The 17937-nt window shown below is 38.2% G+C and overlaps 1 protein-coding gene across 1 annotated transcript in view; it reads left to right on the top strand.

Annotated features, from left to right (window-relative positions):
• Positions 1 to 16466, top strand: part of LOC119420852 (actin-binding LIM protein 3-like) — a 72815-nt gene extending 56349 nt beyond the window's left edge. The window contains exons 10-17 of the mRNA XM_037688276.1: positions 1134 to 1231; positions 2273 to 2414; positions 5173 to 5202; positions 8011 to 8069; positions 10762 to 10828; positions 10985 to 10992; positions 13632 to 13712; positions 16101 to 16466. Of these exons, the coding sequence (XP_037544204.1) occupies positions 1134 to 1231; positions 2273 to 2414; positions 5173 to 5202; positions 8011 to 8069; positions 10762 to 10828; positions 10985 to 10992; positions 13632 to 13712; positions 16101 to 16214 (599 nt within the window). The 3' untranslated portion in view covers positions 16215 to 16466. The remainder of the gene's footprint in view (positions 1 to 1133; positions 1232 to 2272; positions 2415 to 5172; positions 5203 to 8010; positions 8070 to 10761; positions 10829 to 10984; positions 10993 to 13631; positions 13713 to 16100) is intronic.
• The last annotated feature ends 1471 nt before the right edge of the window (positions 16467 to 17937 follow it).

Here is a 17937-nt window from a genome sequence, read left to right as displayed (position 1 = left end):
TTGGATGGATGGATGGATGGATGGATGGATGGATGGATGGATGGATGGATGGATGGATGGATGGATGGATGGATGGATGGATGGATGGATGGATGGACGGACGGACGGACGTTATTTACAATCTAACCACTTCTGCAGATTTTGAAGATAATTAGGGGACTACTGGTTAGTACCTTGAAAATGAAGAGGAACTAATCAAGAACCAATGGTTACCAAGGAAACCAAAGAGGAAGAAATCAGGAGCTAATGGGTAGTTAACCATTACTGGTGTGAACATCAGTGAACAAAATAATAGCCAGGCAATCATTTGGTACTCGGTAAGTGATAGTCAGACATAGTTAAGATGACACCAGTACAACATTATGAAATTGCTAATGCTAATGCTAAAGTGTTACCACATTGTTATGTTTAGCTTTTATGTAGTAGCTAGCATATTGCTACTCTTAGGTAGAATTTTGGTTCTTTTGTTTTTGTTTTTTTATAGTTTAGGTTTCAGCAAGCATTTTGTTACTTTTAACTTAACTAATTTCTGCAACCTTTGATTTTTAGTTCGTTTTTAGCTATTTTAGATTTTAGTTAATCTTTTGCCACTTTTGGCTTCTAGTTATTGTTTTGTGGCTTTTATTAAGCCTTTTGCTACTTATTGCTGGTCATTGCTATTTTTAGCTTCTAGCTATCATTTTGTTGCCTTTAGCAAGCTTTTTTTTTTGCTACTTTTTGCAAGCCTTTTGATATTTTCGGTTTTTAGTTGTTGCTACATTTAGCATCTAGGTACCATTTAGCTGCTTTGACAGTTTGGTATTTGCTACTTTTAGATTTTACCTAGAGTTTTGCTAATGTCTTCTGTTTTTGGCATACAGCAAGAATTTAGCTTCTTTTGTCTTTACTCTGTTTTAACCTGTTTAAATAAAGGTTGAATGAAAAAAATTGTTTTTGCAATTTCCAGCCGTCAGTCACCGCTGTGTATTCAGGTTCTCAAATCTAACATTCTTCTCCTTTACTGTACACAAAGACAAATTTTATGTTTCCCCAAAGAGTAGCTACAGAGCTGAATGACACGTTTGAGAAGGAACGTCTGAATGCAGAAAGTAGCTTTTGATGTTCACGTCTTCGTTCCTCTCACTCGCTCTTTTTTTCCCCTCATTTCCTCTTCCTCCCTCCTCTAGTCTCCAGGGTGAGGAGGTTTTCATCTGGAGGAGAGGAGGATGGATGGAATCACAACATAAACAGGGTAAGCAAAGAAGACACTCCCCTTCTCCTTTTTATAATTTAAGTCAACATTAATATTTAACAAGGCAGTTAATTAAATGCTGCGTTCCAACCGCAGCCACTGGACATGACTCAAAGTGCTGCTCCTCTGCTCTTCCTCTTGATTTTCTACCTTCTGTAACAACAACGCTATTCTTTCATCATATTCCCCTCTTCTTCAGCCTTATTAACACCCACTGCCATGAAAAAGAGCCAACCATATAACTGTCTGTCATTGTATGTGCTTGTGTTTGTGTTAGCAAAATATCTCATGAACCAGTGGTTGGGTTTTAATTAGGGATGCACAATATTGGATTTTTGGCCGATATCCGATATGCTGATATACTAAAACTTATTTGCCGATAGCTGATACCGCTATTTTTTCCCCTAGACCTATTTACAGAGACTACATAGCTTTCTCTGCTGTGGTATTAAAATACTAATTTATAGTATTTTTTTTTTGTCAGTTTGGCCTGCTACCAAAAGCAGATGCTAAAAAGGGGACTGAAAATGATGTAACACTATATGAATATATAATCTAAAAAAACAGAAGCCTTTTATATCAGTGAGTTATTTTGATGGAATAGCCGATGTCCGATATTTACATTTGTAACTTTATCGCTTATATTAGTCGATACCATGCCAATAATATCGTGCATCCCTAGTTTTAATGGAACTCTCAAAGTAATTATGAATGAGCATTTATAGCCGACTGACTTACGGAGTCAACTCAGTTTGAGTTAAACAACCTTAGCCAACACAAAAATAGCTCTTACTCAGCCATTGTTACAGAGTTTGAGCTAAAAGTTTTGTGTGGTAGTAGCTGATATTCTTCCCCTACACATACTTTGAGCAGTAATCAACCTCGGGATGTCTTTGTTCAATAATTTGGAGTGCACAGAACGATGCATTCATTTATTACCAACTCATTTATCAACTTTTATTTCTTATCTGTCCTTTTTCCTAATTTCAACTTGTTCTTTAAACCATTTTCTTTCTTTATCTGTTTTTGGATAAATTGCAGGGAATTGGAAGGATGATCCTGAAGGAAGAGATGAAGGCTCGGTCAGGTTGTTACGACAATGACCACTGGAGGAGCGCCCGCAGCTCCGGGTGTAACAGCAAAGAGACGCTGAACAGTCTGGAGTACAGCTCCCTTAACGGCTGTGAGTCTCCGTTTGATTGTATCACTTTTTGATTATGTCGCCACTCCGAGACAATTTGTCTGCACTTTCTTCTTTGATCCCACTCCTTCTCATTGCCTCCAGCAGCTGTGAGAGTGAGACAACGATGGAGGGACTCGTGGGGAAAGGGAGTGAGGGTAGGCGGTCAGAAGTGAAAGAAGCCAGAAGGTTTCTTTAATAGGGACGGCTGAGAGTGAGAACACAATCAGAAGGGAATTAGATGTAAAGCAGAGAAAGGGAGGAAAAAAGAAACCAAAGCAATTTGGAGCTGCAGGGAGAAGATGAACGACTTGAAGCCTGGAGGTAAATGAAGGTCAGAGAGCGGGAGAGAGGAAGAAATGAGCTCCGTTCACAAGAGCGACAAAACAAGTGATGTCCATAATCACTGCTGTTTACATAAGTATAGCAAATTCATGAAGACGGGACAATAATTGTTCATAAAGTAAAAAATCTGCACAATATTTCACTCCTTGTGATAATGGGCTCTTAATTTTAAAAAAAGTTTTAATTTGTGACCTTTTGCCAACTACCATGTGTTTGTTTACATGCAGTGCTGAAGTGACTAAAGGTAGATTGGACATTAAACACAAAGGCTATATTTAACTAGACAAACTGCATTTCCTTCAAAAATGCAGTGTGACTGTTTATTGCTGAAGAACATGCTAAAAACAGCTGAAAACAGCTAAAAACATGCTGGCATGTACAAATTGAAATGGAAGAACAAGCCTACGGTAGCAGAAGAAAGCAGAAATAACATATATTTGCTGAAATTGGTTTAAATACCAGTAAGCAGAAATGAGCACGATATTAGAAAATTGGCTAAAAAGCTGAAATTAGCAAAAAATAGATTAAAAGTAGCTGAAAAGTCAGAAAGAAGCTTAAACTACCAGAAGAAAGTTGAAGGCACTTAAATTAGCTTTAAAAATGTGGAATTAGCTGTAAAAGCTAAATTTAGCACAAAACAGCTAAATAGTAGCTGAAATAGTAGAAAAAGCTGAAACTAGCAGAAATAAGCTGCAAGAAAGAAAGAACAAGCTGAAATTAGCAGAAATAATTTAATTTGGCTTAAAGTAGCAGAAATTACCACAAAAATCTTAAATTTGTCTGAAAACAGCTAAAATTAGCTTAAAATGCTAAAAACAGATGAAAATGTAGAACATGCTTAAATTAGCAGAAGAAAGTGGAGAGGGCACAATTTTGCCCAATTAGGCTGAAAGAAACAGAAATGAGCACAAAAAAGTGGAAATTATCTGGAAAAAGCTGAAATTAGCACACACACATACACACACACACACACAAAAACCCCGGATGAAAAGTAGCTAAAAAGCAGAAAGAAGTGGAGAGAGCACATTTTTACTGAATTAGGCTGAAAAAAGTTTAAATGAGTGCAAAAAATGTGGAAATAGCATTAAATAAAACTAAAATTAGCATAAAAACAGCTAAATAGTAGCTGAAATAGCAGTAAAAGCTAAAACGTGCAGCAATGTGTTTAAAGGAGCATAACAAGCTGAAATCAGAAAAAAGAAGATGCATAAACATGTTGTAGTTAGTAGAAAGAATCTGAAAGTTGCACAAAACATCTGAAAAAAAAAAAAAAATTGCTGAAATTAGCTGAAAGTAGCTGGGAAAAAAATTTAAATTTGCAAAAAGAAGCTGAACCAGAACAAAATGTGAAAGGAGCCGTAAAACGCTGTAAACAGATCTAAAGATTTGAAGGATGTAAAATGAGCTCAATTAATTTTCTATGAGAAAAAAAAAAGGCAGAAAAGGCTAAATATTTCAAAAAAAGCTAAAGTTGCACAAACATCAAAAGTCATAGCAGGATTATCCTGAAAGAGCCGAACGTTTTGATTTAAGATTTGTTGAAGTAGCTTGAAAACTGCGGGATGAGAAACGTACAAAAGAACAATGGATGACAATAGTGTGAATGCTTCAAGCGTTTTTACGTACACAAACTAGAGCCAGCCTAATGCAGGTGAGTCATGTGACTGAAGCTTTCACAGAGCAGAGAGCTTTGTTTACACCGACTGTGGACCCGCTTTTCAGAATGGCATTCAGTATATCTGGAAAACAACTGGACTGAGCTCCTAACCACCTGATAACCTCTTATGTTTGATTTCTTACTTTGCAATGAGTATTTTTATTTCTATTTCAACTGAAAACGTATTGCCTCTTATAAAGCAGGGATAGCTTCTCCAATGTAAATGACATTCATCCGTCAACTTTAATTTGAGGTGCAGCGCCTTTTTACAAGTTCACCATGGATGAAATTTCACTTCACATACACAGAAGTCTTATAAAGCACAAGATGTCCGACATTACCTCAGCGTTACAAAATGACTAAACTTGAGCCGAGAAAAGACAGGACGCATCGAGAAGAGAAGACTCCTTTTGTCACAATAATTTGTATTTCTATTAAACTTTTTTTATGACTAAGCATTAGTAATTGATCCTTAAAGACATAGATGATTTCAAATATTTATTCTTTCAACATACAATTTAAAGCAAGTTGCTTACTTTTGCAAAAGAGCTTTTGGTAACAGCTTTAAAAAGAGGAATCTTTCAGCTCTGCTGAAAACACTGGACACTTTGTTTCTAATCAGTTTTATCCTAAAACGTTTTATCAAGCAGAGCTTTTAGTTTTCTATTAGAACATCAAAGTCACTGAGAGTGGCACAGATTGTTTTCTATCCAGAGTGGGAAGCCGGTGAAATGAAACTGCTGTTCTTTCTGTCCTCAGATCCCAGGTCCACCTGCAGCTCAGACAACGGTGAGTGGATCATGGAGATGTTCTCATGTCTCCGTTCATCCTTCATTACGAGTCAGCTTCTCTCTCATCTCCTTTATCCTGCTGAGTTTTTTACTGCTGAAGAAGCAGAGCCTCACACGGGAGACCGTCAGCTCGCATCACCAACACAACTCTTTCTTGTTGCTTACAGGTGGGAGGATGACTGGTGCTTTATTTATCTCCTTTGTCTAAGCAGCACGGATCCTAAATTCGCTTAACTGAATCTCCCAGCCATCTTCATAACCTGAAGTGCACAAACCATACATTCTATTCTTTTTGAATTTATATTCTTCTTCAAGCGCTACGATATTCTGATGCCTCTTTTAGTGCTTGTGTGAGAACTCTTTTAAAAAAAATGCCAACTTTTCAGTCAGATTGGGTTTAAAATCCCACTTTAGTCACTATAAAAAGTTAATGACTAAAAGTAGAGCAAGCTGTGCAAACGCCTGAAATAAAAGCAGCAGTAGTGAACATAGGAGCACACAGAAAACACTGACGTGCAAGATGCTTAAGCGAGTACATTTCATGTTGTGCCGGTGCACATATCAATCAAAAACACAATACTTCTAAAACTGTGTCACAAGTGTGGAAGTAAATCTCATTTTGGTTTGACGAGCTCATTATAGCTCCGAGTCTCCACACGTCAGTCAGTGTTCTGCTGCATCGAGACCTTCACCTCATCTCTCTGACGTCGAGGTGTAATTCAATTCCTTTGAACATGAACGTGAAGAAGAGCGGCTGAAGGGAAAGAGGGAGTGAGAGGGAAAGTATTGGGAAGGGCAAGTGATGGAGGAGGAGTCTGCGATGAAGCAGAAAGCTGTGAGACTCTACTGTCCTCTGCTGATGATGATGCAGCACCACAACACAGCAGAGCCCTGCCACAGATGTGGACAGATGTGAAATGTTGTTGTTGTGATCCATCCATCATCTTTACCCGCTTCTTCCTTTTTCGTGTCGCAGAGGTCACCGGTGCCCATATCCAGCCATCACTGTGCGAGAGGCGGGGGACAGGACATAGAGACAAATGAGACAAACAACCATTCACTCTCTCACTCACACCTAGGGACAATTTAGAGTTACCAATCAGTCTAACATGCATGTTTTTGGTCTGTGAGAGGAAACCGGAGTACCTGGGGTAAACCCACGCATACGCGGAGAGAACATGCAAACTCCACACAGAAAGGTCCCCTGGCAGGGATTCACTCAGGCGACCTTCTTACTGAGAGACGGCAGCTTTACCAACTGATCCACCATGCCACCGTTGCTGCCGTGATGAAAATGTTAAACAGTCCCAATCTTTTAGGTTTGGGGCTCTGTGGAAAGATTACGAACAACAAATGATGCATTACATGTTGTGTAGCTCTTTGAACGTTCTCAGTTTGGATGAACAGAGTTTAACTCTGACCGGGCTGACAAGCTAAGCCCTAAGGCATGGATGATAATTTTTCATCCCAAATGGCCACACGGAACAGGAACTGTTACCTAGAGTTGCATTCGGGCCCAAAAAAAAACCCCTAACCCGACTCGGCCCCAGCCCATAGTCATCATTTCCGAACCCCACATGACCCGACAAATTAACAGTAATTATAGCTCTGAACCCGAACCCCCCCAACATTTTTAACTAAGCTTTGACTGCTTATATAGTTATTAATGGTTGGCAGACGAACGCAGCTAAATGTAGGGGGCAGAAGATCAGAGCTGAGGGGTGTTTGTCCTTTCTGCCTGCATTCTGCATTATTCAAACACGGACCCTGCTCTGACATGTTTGATGTTTTGTGATCTCACCTGTTTGGGTCGCCGGCCGCACGCAACCGCTGAGTGCAGCAGCTGAACGAACGTGCATTTTGGCTGATGGATCACTGGCAGTAGTCCATCTGAAGCTTAACTGAACTTTTTACCTCTTTCAAGGCCGGTCAGCGCGTGGTCAAATGGCTGGTGCTCATATGGCAAGCCATGTTACCATATAATTGAATCGTCAGCCGTGTGCATCCGCTGACGCAATCAAAAGCCCGACACCGATCCGGCTCAAACATTAAGCACATTATTATGGCCCAGACCAAATCCGGGTCAGGCGGGGCCAGGGGTTCAGGTTAAAAATGACGGCTCTACTGTTAACACATCCTCCCAACACTCTTTATTAAACCCCTCATTAGAAAACAGCTTGTTGTAGATCAGGGCTATTCAACCAAACTGCTCAGGGGGGCACAGTTACTGAAAGCCAAGACTCAGGGGCCGGACATCCAGCAGTTATTGTCATTAAGTTTGTTTTATGGTTTAAAGTCTAGTTTTATTTAAAATGAACCCATTGGTGGGCTGAACTGAGCTCACCCTTGGGCCTGACTTGGCCCCCGAGCCACCAGTTGAATAGCCCTGTTGTAGTTGTTTGCTGTTTTGGGAGATATCACAAAACTAGTCTTTGCTCTATTCCCGAACGTTTGTGGGAAAGGCCTGGTCACCGTTTGGACAGCAGAGCTTCTGCTGCGCGTCTCTGTATTTCTGTTGGTGCTGATTTAATTAAAAAAAAAACAATATTTGATTCTCCACAAACCGAGCTGCTTTGCTATAATAAATAAGGCATTACATTTTATGTGTTGGTGCAACAAAAGATTTAAACAGAAAATCTTTACACACTTAAATGCAAAGGGGTTATATTTAGAAATTCATCAGAACATTCTTTACTAAGATTATTAAATATTTAAATTAAAAAAATACTAAAGTGCCCAAATCATAGGAACTGAGTCTGTCCGTGATGCGTGTTTAGTTTAATTTTAGGGTTTTGTTTTTTTCCAGACTCCTACATTGCCAAATCTGCCTCGTTGCCCGGCTACGGCAGAAATGGACTGAACAGAGTAAGCATTTGTGGTTTCATTGTTTCTTTTACTTGTTTTGCAGGAACTTCTTGTCCTTTAAGAAGCAAAATAATCTCTGTGCTACCATTACATTTTAGGCTGAACATTAAAGCAGTGCAGATTAATCATGATTCTTGTCAACAAAAATATAAATAAAAGTTAGTCTAATAGTTTTAGCTGCTTTTCATGGCAGCAGACAATAATGTAATTACTTGGATTTGTCATTTAGCAAAAATATTTTATGAAATGTTGGATGGATTATACAGAAAATCTCAGGAAGCAATTATTGGATGGAACTGACACTTTAGGAGGGCTTGATTCAAGATGGCTGCCATAGATAATCAAACTATTTGATCCCAAAATGGCTAAAACTTGGTCAATTTGACAGATTTGGTGATCAAATTTGCTGTGGAAGTAGCTGGGAGTCATTCTCACCCCATATATCTTTGTTCTAGAATTGCGCCGCTCAAGTTGGCTGCATGCTGGAGCAGCTCTGTCACATTCATTCTGAGATTTTGCTTTTGGAAACTTTAATTCATCTTTTTCTGGATGTAAATCACATTTTTTTGGATAATTGTTTCCTCTGGTATCAGATGCTGTGCAGCTGGAAGGATTTTTACTGAAACTTTTTTAGTTTTGGACATTTGTTATGATGCGTAACCATGGCAACAAGGCAGTTTTCTACAACCAACAGCAGCTGATTAACATCTCAAAAGCTCAAATAATATCTCAACCACAGCCCCAAATCTCAAATGAGTTGAAAAGGATGTTCTGTGGACGCATTCTCATCTACCTGCCAGCTGTGCTCGAGTGTCTGACCACTGAGATCCTGGAACTAGCAGCAAACGTGGCTCATGACAGTGGAAGGACCGGATCGTCCCTCGGCGCCTACAGTTGGCTGTCTGCAGCGATGAGGAGCTCAGCAGACTGCTGGGAGGAGTGGCCATCGCTCTGGGAGGAGTTCTGCCCGGCACTCATGCGGTCCTACAGCCCGGGGGAACCGAGAGGCCAGCCGAGTCTGGGTGGACGGATCGGACGGCATCTGCAGCCAGTTTCTTCCTTTACAAGAGATCCTTCCTGTCTACAGCCATCAGTATCTATAACATCTCTTAATGAAATGAGGATAACGAGTTACAACAACAAAATAATTTCCCTTTGGGATTAATAAAGTATTTTAGAATTTTGAATTTGAATTTGAATTTGAATATACTGAGCGATAGCACAATTGTTTAAAAGATTTAAGGTGGGCTGAATTGTTTAAAAAAAAAAAGGTCCAACGGGATAGTTGAACACAAATAAACTTTAAAACAGTTTACTACACTTGACGTAGCTGACTTTTATGCATATTGCTGTGCAACTCCAAGTTTTATGTTTAAAACAATTAATTACAGCAAATCCATGATTAAAAAAATGTTTTTTGAATGACAAATCTCTCCATTTAAATGATTTCTTTAGGAAATTTCTGTGATTTTCATTAGTAAAAACGTTCAAAAATAGTCTTATAAATATATTTGGAATTTCCACGATCTGTTTAATTAGAAACATTTTTCTCAAACGTGCCTTTTCTTTGGACAAGAAATATGTTCACTTCAGTCTGACTTACAATAAAATGGTACCACTTTACAATAAGGCTCCTCTTATAGATGGCTAATAAATAGTTAATAGATATGTTATTAATTGATTCCTCTATAAGTACTTTATAAAACCAACAATGTTCAGTCAGGTCATCTGGACAGGTTTTTTTTTTTTTTGTTGTTTTTTGAGAGACGTTTCTCCCTCCATTCGAAGGACTTCATCAGTCCAAGGCGTCACAAACAAACTGTTTTCCCCACTAAGCAGTGCACTCCTACAGTGGACCAACCAGTTTGATGGTGATAAGATGGTTTCTGGGGGCGGTCCTCCCGTTGACTCCTCCCAGGCAGCACAGCCAAAGTGGTTCAAGACATCAAAGTTCATGCTCAATAATCCAGGTAAACTAATAATATTGTTGTTTATCATTGCATTATAAGTATCTACAACTAATATTATATCCTAAAAAATAAGATTTGCTAATGATTATTGTGCTTACAAGGTAGTAGCTTAGTCTGAAATGTTTATTAGAACATCTCTAGATTAAATATATAGGTTGGACCACAATTTGGCAAGAAACTGGTCAGTTTTGTCTCTCGGTCACCCTTAATTAATGCATAATAAACAATTTGAGGAATTAATAACATATCTATAAGCTATTTATTAGCCATCTATAAGGGGAGTGGTACCAATAAATTTTATATTGTTTTATGTTGAGTGAATTTACTATGAACTTAGTTGTTGGTTTCTGTTTTTTGACAGCAAAGGTTGATTTAAATGCAGAATCTCGCACTTCGGTTCAAAGAAATATTTGTTTCGTTTTTCAATAATTCTCCGTGAAGCTTTATCGCTTTTATTAATTCTAACTAAGGAAGTGCAGTAGAAATGATGTGAGCCTTCATTAAACAGAGATAAAGAACAAAGTCCTTCATTTGCTGCTCAACCTGAAACTAATCTTGCTTCCCAAGGAGAGACAAAAGGTCCTTTCCTCCCGTTACTGTGAGGGTTTGTTGGGCAGATGAATATAAAGTGTCTATCAGCTGTCTTATATGAAGATAAAACAGTTTCTCAGCCATGTTTTTGTTTATTTTTATATACTGTACCTTTGTTTGTGTTCCCGCAGCCGGAGAGTACGAGTACAGATTATTACCAGTATGACAGCAGTAACGCAGTGAACTGGCAGATAAGAGGTAAGTCTTTAATCTGCTTATCTCCACTATTCTTAATTTACGTCGTCTCTGATGCGTGTTGTTTCTCTGGAGTGTATTTATTAATGAAACAGTAATGCAATTACACACAACAGTGAGTCGCTGTGTTTTCTTTCTTTCTTTTGTCTTTTCTTTCAGAATACAAGGTAAGCTGCAGCAGACACCGCTACAGAATGAAGGGAAAGGTCTGATCATCTTGTTTCCCCCACAAAGACCTTTTTTAAATCAGTGATTTTATTTTTAAGTTGACCGATTCATTTATCTAAGACAAGGTGAAGCAGATAAATAACCACTGGCAATGATAATGGTATATTTGTTTGTAGTTTTTGTTCTTTATGTGATGCATTAAGTCTTTTCTCTCATGACAAAAGAATCACAATTACAACATGCATCTCTTCAGAATCTGAAGATGATTTGGGAACCATGTTGTGTATTTTTCAAAATGCACCGACATAACCTGAATTACGTAACAAATACTTTCATAGGGTAACTGATTTGTACTTGACTGTCAGTGTCTATAAAAGAACAAAAGCAGCTCCTCAACACAGTCTTTTCTTTTTATGTTTATAGTTGAAACATGAAAAATATGTATAAAATCTCCAGAGTACTTTTTAAAAAACATAGTTGTACTCAGAAGAAAAACTAAAACAAATTGACATAAAATGTTGATGTATTTCCACTATTTTCTACTTTAGAATCTTATCTTTGCAGAAACAATAAAACAGACTTTGTTTTTAATGAGTTTCTAAAAGGGATTGTTTAGTCATTTTTGATGTGATGTTCTGGGAAATACAGTTATCAATAGCTACCTTGTCAGCCGTGACATCCGTCATAGAGCACAAAGTATAAAAAATGGTAAATATCTTTGTCCAGGCTAAACTAAAGGGTAGCCAATGTACATGTATTTTTAATTGTTTTTTAGACTTATTAAATGTCGCCTGGATAAAGACCATTGCCTCTTAATCTTCATATTCGGTGCTTTAAGGCTGATGTCCCAGATGATAAGATGCTAATTACTGATAAACATTTGACAGAACACAACTTCAAAATCACCAGACTGTCCCTTGAAGTATCACATTTATGATGTTTTTTCTATGTGTAGTCACTGGATGGGGATGGAAATTTAACAAGACAATAGTTAAATTAGACCACTAGAGGTCACTAGAGGGCGCATTGGTCACGTGATGTGACTCACTGGAGGGACAGAAGCCATAACCAAAGAGGGCAAGAGTCTGGACTTATCATTGTTGTAGATAATGGCAAAACAGCCAACAGTAAAGGATGATTATGTAATATTATTAACGATAATATTAATATAATTGAATGTATATAAGTTTTGTGATGTATGTAAAAATGCCATAAAGCTGCGTGTGCTACGGTTGGACTAACTGAAAATGTGTCTCATTTCACAAGTCAGCAGATTTAATCTTATTTACGTCAGTGTGAATGTGATCCAACCATAACTGGAGATAAAAATGTAACTGTGAAAGTTAAAATGAGCCTATAATGTTGATGTAATCACTGTTAATTATTGAATTGGCTAGTACATATTAGCTTCTGTGTCGTACATGTGTAGCTCTGTGCTGAATCATGCTACAATTTAGCACAAATTATTAAATAGTGCAACCTTGTATTACCTCTGATTTAATATTTACACATTGGAAATTAATATTATATATTTGACTATTATTTGGTTTCCTTTACACAAAGCGAGAAGATGGTTGGTCAATATCAGTAGAGACAAGTTTCATCCTTCAAAGTATCTATGGGTATGCAGTGAACATTTTTTAAGTATCAACTGCATAACAGTTAAATAGTAATAAATATAAGTTTTTCCAGTACTGTTATTCAAACCTTTATAAGTAGTTTCTGAGTTGTGTCGTTATTGACTGACCAGATCTAGATCATTACTTGTAAATGACATAATATTTTTCCTTTTATATCATAAAGCTTTAATAAAATTAGCATTAATTATCTATTCTATTAATTTATTGTAAAAAGATTACAAATTATTTGTGACACAGATCCATTTGGTCTTGGTGTTAATCAAATAGTTGCTTAATCAGCTGTGAGCAGTTGCCCTCTTTGGACATTATCTTTGCTCCTCGATGATGTCACAGATGTGAGCAGTGGGCGGGATAAACATAATCTCAATGCGGCGCAATGACCTCTGAAGATGGAACAGCCAAAAGAAAAAGAAGACACATTTTAGTAATTTTTGTACATTCAAAATATTTATGCAGGGGCACCAGTGAGGGGTGGACAAGTGGGGGGCAGTGACAACCCTTCTTAATCTGTTCTATTCCACCCTCCACCTTATATGGACTCTACTGACCTGACAGTCTTAAGGATAATTGAGTTTTATGAATATAAATATACAAGAAGAAAGAACATGTTTCAGTTTCAGTGACTGTGCTGTTCTTATATTAACTGTAAAATAAATCAATGTCAGACAGCAGTTCCCTAATTATCATAATCTAATATTTTTCTTACTGATAATCTACTGTATGTCAACAACATAATCAAACTCCTGAAACTCTGTTATGGATTGTGGTTTTGGTCTGTCATGCTAGTACAGGTATTATCAATGCAAACCTTCTGAAAACTTTCTCAAGGCACCATGATTTTAGCGTTTTTCTCTTTTGCCTAATTCACATGTTAAATGAAGCCAACGGTGCATTTAAGTGCCAGGATAAGATTATAAGCAGTAAATATTAAAAGTAAAGAACACGTATTTATTGAGCACATTAGATAAGTATTTGTACTATTGTCTTGTTTCTGTTAGATTTACCCATATGAAGCTCTTGTAGTGTCAGTTAGAGGACAGCAGCGTCTTCCCAGTGATGTGGACAGAGCCAGACTAGAGGTAAAGGAATTTATGTCTGAAATATCTACTTTAATCACTTATCTGTCTACAAATATTCATAGATTATATTGCATTTACTCTTACAAGAAAGAAAATATCTTAATCAGATGTGGGCAACATGTGGCCCGATGGCCAAAAATAGCCTTTGTACAATCACCATCTGGCCTCCAGTTTTTTTAATTGAAATGAAAACTTATAAATAAGTTGATAAAAACACGAGTTTTATTAACAAAAGTTAAGGAAGTTAAAATCTTAGTTCATCTTTGGACAAATACATCACAGTGTTTCCCTTAGATCAGCTACCTTGGCAGGGCGCTCGTCATATTTTATTTTGCGACAGGGGGCGGAGTCACATCTGTGTTGCCTGACTGCTAGCTAAGTGCTACGTTGCTGCCGGTATTTTATCGGGGGGGATCACATCTGTGTTTAGCGCTATGTTGCTGCCGGTAATTGTCGATTGGGGGGTTAACGGAGCAGTACGTCAATAGCATTTTTGCTAGCACGTTTGTATTGCGGCCCATGCTACATCGATACGAACAGTTGTCGGGGGGGGGGTTGTCAGTATGCAGGGCACTCAGTTCTGTCGACGGGGCGAGGCACCCCGCTTGCATAGTAGTAGGGGAAACACTGCATCAAAATCATTTGGATTAAGATGGGCTAAAACTTTTCTTTTGAGTTGCTGTGTTCCCAGAACTGAAACTTAAATGCTCCAAAAAGCAAACATATACCTTTTGAAAATATACATTTTTGTTGTTGTTGTTGCATATTTAAGCTAACACTTGTATTGTTACAAGAACCAGTTTATAGAAAGTGTGTCTTACGTTCCTAAGCAGTGGTTAATTTGAGCCAGATCCTGCCGGAACAAGATCCGGGAACTCTCTCATTTTGACCGCGTGCCTTCTGGCAACTTTTTGCTCGCATCCAGCAACTCAAATCTCCACCCCTAAAAGTTCAAATTCATTGCGCATTTTTATTTTTATTATTTATTAAAGATACAACGAGAGGAGACATTGCCCAACCTGTGGAGTGGAAGTTCCAGACGCAGCATGCGCACCAGCTCACGCACATGCTCCTGTCCAGCAGGACCGCATATCCCGCGGGGATGAACATCTTCATCCACCTTCAGCTGTGCGCTCTGCAGACAGTGCACTTTTTACGCACAGGAGCGTCTCTAGACAGCTCTACAGAGTGCGTGCACAACTGCTGATGGGTCAGAACTCCTGCATACATTTCAGACATAAATAAAGAAGCTTACAGTAAAAAATAAAAATACGAGAGAAATGTTTTGATGTGTATTATTCACATTACATCACGTTTCAAAACAACAGCACTTTTTTTTCTTCTTTCGGCTGCTCCCTTCTTCAGGGGTCGCCACAGCGAACTAAGTCGCACGAAGACTTGGCAGTTATTTTTCCTGACGCAACCACAGACCATTGAGCTACCACAGCCCTCAAAACAACGGCACTAATTTATCAAAACAACAGCCATCAAAATGTTGAAAAGACAGTCCAGTTTATTATCTATAATAAATGGATGGATGGATTGTCCATAGCAGGACAACAGAGAATTGAAGCACCTGAAGGCAGTGGTAATCCAGATTAGAGCAGGAGGAGCAACAACTCAGGACTGAATTCAGCTGAGAAGAGTTCGGGTCGGACAGTGAAGTTGACAGAATCGGAGCTGCTCGGCTTGTTGCTCTCTAAAATAGTAATTTCACTTCAATCTTTACAATCTTTACTTCAATCTTTATTTATACAGGTTGTTAGTCTCATTGAGCCTCGAAAACTCGTTTACAAGAGAGACCTGTTTTAATCAATTTAATCAAACGCGTACAGATGTTTAACAACCTGTTAATATACACCAAAATGCAGAAAATGGCATCTCTTTTATTCCAAATATTCTGGGGGAGGACCCACAGACGCCCCCCGCGCGCCGGACCACCTTCTATTTGTGTTCTGGCATCAGTCGGTTTACAAATTAAGCCCTGCTAAAGAGTACTAGGGAGACACATTTTTTATCAAGCATGCTAGTTATGTTACAACTAGAAAAAGTCTGTTTTTTTTCCAAATTATCTGTTTACAAGAATATTATTTTAATTCTCTATGCGAACTTCAGTTGCTGTAAATATCTTGATTTGGTCCTCTGGAAAAACATGTTGCCCACCCCTGATCTTAGTTTTATGTTCACAATAACTTCTACAGCCTCTGGGTGTAAGATTTCATTATATTGGACTTTTTTACTCAGTGTTTTCATGATGTGTCATGTGCTGTTTGGAAGAAAAAAAAAAAGTAAATTCTGGTTCTTTTTAAGAATCCACTCGAACAAGTTGTTTTTCCATACGTTGTGTGATGTGATTGTCTTTTTGTGGCCTGATCTGTCCTCTCGCAGCGGCACCTCTCACCAGAAGAGTTTTACAGAGTCTTTGGCATGTCCATGTCGGCCTTCGACCGGCTCGCTCAGTGGAAAAAGAACGAACTGAAAAAACGAGTCCGACTCTTCTAAGAAAAAGTCGACCGATCCGTCCAACATCAACAGCGTGCTCGGAGAACAGCTTCTATAAAAGCTTTCCGATCCTGAGAGTGACTACATCTGTGACTCGTCAGAGGGAAACTTTCAGCTCTGGGTGTGTAAAAGCAGCCAACTGGGTCAAAGGAGGGAAACGGAAAAAAAAACAAAAAAAACTGGAACTGGGGTTTAACGGACGCAAAGGTAACTGGTGCAGAGTTGTTTCTCTGCCTCTCATACCAACAGATGGCAGCATGTCGAGGTCTGAGACTCTGAGGCACTTTGTACCAAACTGATGGCTCTTGTCATGATACATTCAAATAAAAACAAGTTTTATTAAAGAAAATTAGTTGGTTTCAAGAATGCACTCAAACTGCCCTCAAAGACGTGCAACAAGCAGAGTTCAATTTAATTATTAGAATTATGTTTTTATAACATGCAAAAACCAGAAACCAAATGTTCTCTTCTGCCTTTTTTTCCCCCAAACTGTCTATTTTTATCCATCCATCCATTATCTTTACCCACTTCTTCCTTTTCGGGTCACAGGTGCCCATGGAGCAGTCACTGTGTAAGAGGCGGGGGACACCCTGGACAGGTCACAAGTCCATCACAGGTCATGTCAGCCTCAAAATCCACATCAGTGTTAAGACTGTTATAACATGAGCAGATGTGGGGTTTAAAGCACGAGGTCTGAACTGACTGATGGCTCCAAATGATGAAAAATAAAAACATTTATTCATACAGGCTTCACTTAGAAGCAACTTTTCTGATACATCAGACAGAATAATGCTTGTGTAATGCTGGATTTTACTTCATGCTTATCGGAAAGCATTTAAAGATGAATCTGAAGAAAGAAGTAGAAGAAAGCAAGGAAATGGAGCATGAAGGGGTCTGTGATTGGAAATAATCTGCTCACAAAGGTTGAGTTAAGAGTGAAGAACAGATTTGTGTGAGATAAGGAAACGGAATATAATCTGAAGGTAAAACAATAGTTTGTCCTCAGCAGGAGCTGAAACCAGTGTGTGTGTGTGTGTGTTCACAGATTTCAACAATAAATCACATCCAGTATTAAACATGTATGACACTTTATGTATTTATTTATTTGTCATCTGCTGCTCTGTCTTACTGTGACTTCTGTAAATGATTAATGAAATAAATGAGTATGTGACATATATAAATTTCTTGAACCATAAAATGAAATGAACTTGATTCTTTTTTTCATGTTGTTTTTGGATCATTGATGTCTAAAGCCTCTCAGAGAAATCAAACGATTGGCTAAAATGTAGCAGAAACGTGGTCTGATGTGAAGTTTTCAAATGTTTTCACACACCTTGTAGTCAACACCAACATTTTGGTCAATAAGATTTTCATCCATATAAATAACTAGAGAAATTGTATTTTCTGTGAAAATGCAGTAACTTAATACTGAATGATTTTTGCTGAAAGCTGCTTTAGAAGTTGAAACCAGGCTTAAAAGGTTTCATTGCTGAATATAGTTACTGCAAGTTGAATTTGAACAGCTGATGTTTGCTGAAAGCAGGAAGATAAGCAGCAGAAAAACAGCAGTTATGAGCAGAATAAAGGGAAATAGGCAGAGAGAGGCTTAAATTTAAAAAATCTGAAATTAACATAAAAAAACCTGAAATTAGCAACAAGCAAGTAGATGAAGTTTTCTTTATGCAGAAATTAACAGACAGAGGCTGAAAGGAGCATAAAAGTC

The sequence above is a fragment of the Nematolebias whitei genome, chromosome 14 (assembly GCF_014905685.2).
Source record: "Nematolebias whitei isolate Nwh7 chromosome 14, NemWhi1, whole genome shotgun sequence".
Classification (NCBI taxonomy): Eukaryota; Metazoa; Chordata; class Actinopteri; order Cyprinodontiformes; family Rivulidae; genus Nematolebias; species Nematolebias whitei.
The sequence above is the reverse complement of the archived record's forward strand: the minus strand, read 5'-3'. Positions and strand labels throughout refer to the sequence as shown.